The sequence below is a fragment of the Echinops telfairi genome, unplaced genomic scaffold (genome assembly GCF_000313985.2).
Source record: "Echinops telfairi isolate 266 unplaced genomic scaffold, ASM31398v2 ScPeMD7_7424;HRSCAF=8462, whole genome shotgun sequence".
Classification (NCBI taxonomy): domain Eukaryota; kingdom Metazoa; phylum Chordata; class Mammalia; order Afrosoricida; family Tenrecidae; genus Echinops; species Echinops telfairi.
Window position 1 is genome coordinate 91,246,179 of NW_022111324.1, and position 2,135 is coordinate 91,248,313.

At 32.6% G+C, this 2,135-nt stretch overlaps 1 protein-coding gene across 1 annotated transcript in view; it reads left to right on the top strand.

Moving 5' to 3' along the window:
- LYST (lysosomal trafficking regulator) overlaps positions 1–2,135 on the top strand; it is a 258,721-nt gene that overhangs the window by 92,334 nt on the left and 164,252 nt on the right. Inside the window, exons 15-16 of the mRNA XM_045298212.1 lie at positions 946–1,106; positions 1,892–2,086. Coding sequence (XP_045154147.1) covers positions 946–1,106; positions 1,892–2,086 — 356 coding nt within the window. The remainder of the gene's footprint in view (positions 1–945; positions 1,107–1,891; positions 2,087–2,135) is intronic.

Sequence of the window (2,135 nt, forward strand, 5' to 3'; positions counted from 1 at the left end):
TGTGCTTTACACAATTGATGTGTGTATGGATTGGGATAACAGTTGTATGAGCCCCTAATAAAATATTAAAAAAATAAAATTAAATAAATAAATAAATTTTAAAAAAAAAGAAAAGAAATAAATATGTATCGAAGAAGAATTTCTTATTGAGAGCTTATTTCAAATCTTCCCCTTTTTTCCACACTTACTATGGATTTTGTCATTACTGGTTACTCTCACTATCTTAGTTTGGAGTTCAGAACATTCCCGAAGGAGGGGTGGGACTTGCAGCCTCACTAGTGGTGACGTCTTTGCAGCTTCTGTTTGTGTTTCCACGAGAAAGCTTTAGTTTACCTCTGAGTACTTTGTAAGCATTTCTGTAAACTTTACCCCCAGAGAAAATAATTAGGAAAAATAATGGAGCCAAATCAAAATCACTATGATCACTCAGCCTTGAAGAAACAGAAAATACAAAAATCCTTGGTATTTTAGTAGCGAGACGGGGCAAAAGTTGGAGAAGTGCTACTTTCTGATTAGCCTTTTAAGGCCTGGTTAAAAGCACACGATTCTAGGAATTGCTTGGTAGGATGGGAGACTTCTTGGCAAATTTCACAAGAGAATCTTCTTTCTCCTTTGTGGCAATAAACCAGAGCAAAACATATTCTGAATTCAAATGGCAAGGAAACTGACAACAAATGTTTGGTCACACCGCCGCTCCTGGTTGTTGTGGGCTTCTCGGGCATCTCTGCTCTGCTCCCTGCCCTGTTGCTGCTGAGTTGCCAGTTCTCCTCTGACCAAGAGACTGTAGAATCAACCTACTCTCCCTCCCTACCGCCAGGCACCTGACTCTGAACCAGGAATTACTCATAATTTCCCATTGTTAAACATTCTGATCTTTAAAAATCATTTTGTACTATATAGTACTCACTAAAGTGATTGATTTTTAACTTTGGTTTTTCAACACAGAAAGACTGACGTTACTTTGGATTATATACTTCCAAGAAAAACAACTTTGTCATCCGATAGTAATAAAACATTTTGTATGATTGGCCACTGTTTATCATCCCAAGAAGAGTGTTTGCAATTGGCTGGAAAATGGGACCTGGGAAATTTGCTCCTCTTCAACGGTATGTTTTTCCTGCCTGCCCTCTTCATAAAGATTAAATAAAGTAAATTGTCTAGCTAAAATCATTGCTATGTTGTCAACTATATTTATTAAGTACTGTTATTTTTAATTAAGATGCACTTTTAAATTCAGATATATCTAACAATTGGTAAATACAGTCTGTGTAGAAGCACACCCCCTACTTTTTCCTCCACTCACCAGCAAAGAGAAGCTGGTATTACAGCAACAATATTTTACAGTCATGGGAAATGCCATATTATGAATATTAAACTTAGATATTTTCCTTGTATTTGTAATATTAATATATTCCATATAAATAGAAAATTTTAGGGAATAAATTAATCATATTTAAAATATATTTATAAATCTGGTTCAAAATAGCATTCAGATAGCATTTATTGCATAGATAATTTAGATGAATGGAAGGAAGGAATAAATCAATTGAAAAAATAATAAAAATATATCAATTGAGATTATATTTTGAAATGAAATCTACCAAGACACTTTCCTTTTGTTTAAAATACAGTAGTACAAAACAAAACACCTATCTTCTATGTTAAGAAGTAAATAGAAATTTTATTAATTTATCAAGTCTCAAAATTAGCTTTAAATATATTTGTCTTCCATCAGAGTTGACATTCATTATTTTTTCATTATAGCAATTTGAAGATTGAGGCTTATTAATTTCATAAGACATAGTAAGCAATATAACCTGACAAAAAATTCTCTTGTAAAAATTTCTAATTAGAATATTTTAAAAAGCTAACTTGATTTTTCTGTTTTCAGGACCTAAGATTGGTGCACAAGAAGCCTTTTACCTATACGCGTGTGGACCCAACTACACATCTCTAATGCCTTGTAAATATGGCAAGCAGGTCAATGATTATTCCAAATATATCAATAAAGAAATTTTGCAATCTAAACAAATCAGAGAACTTTTTATGACCAACAAAGATGTGGACATTGGTCTCTTAATTGTAAGTTTTATTTGCATAACCTTATAGTAACTGTGTATGTATATATTTACTAA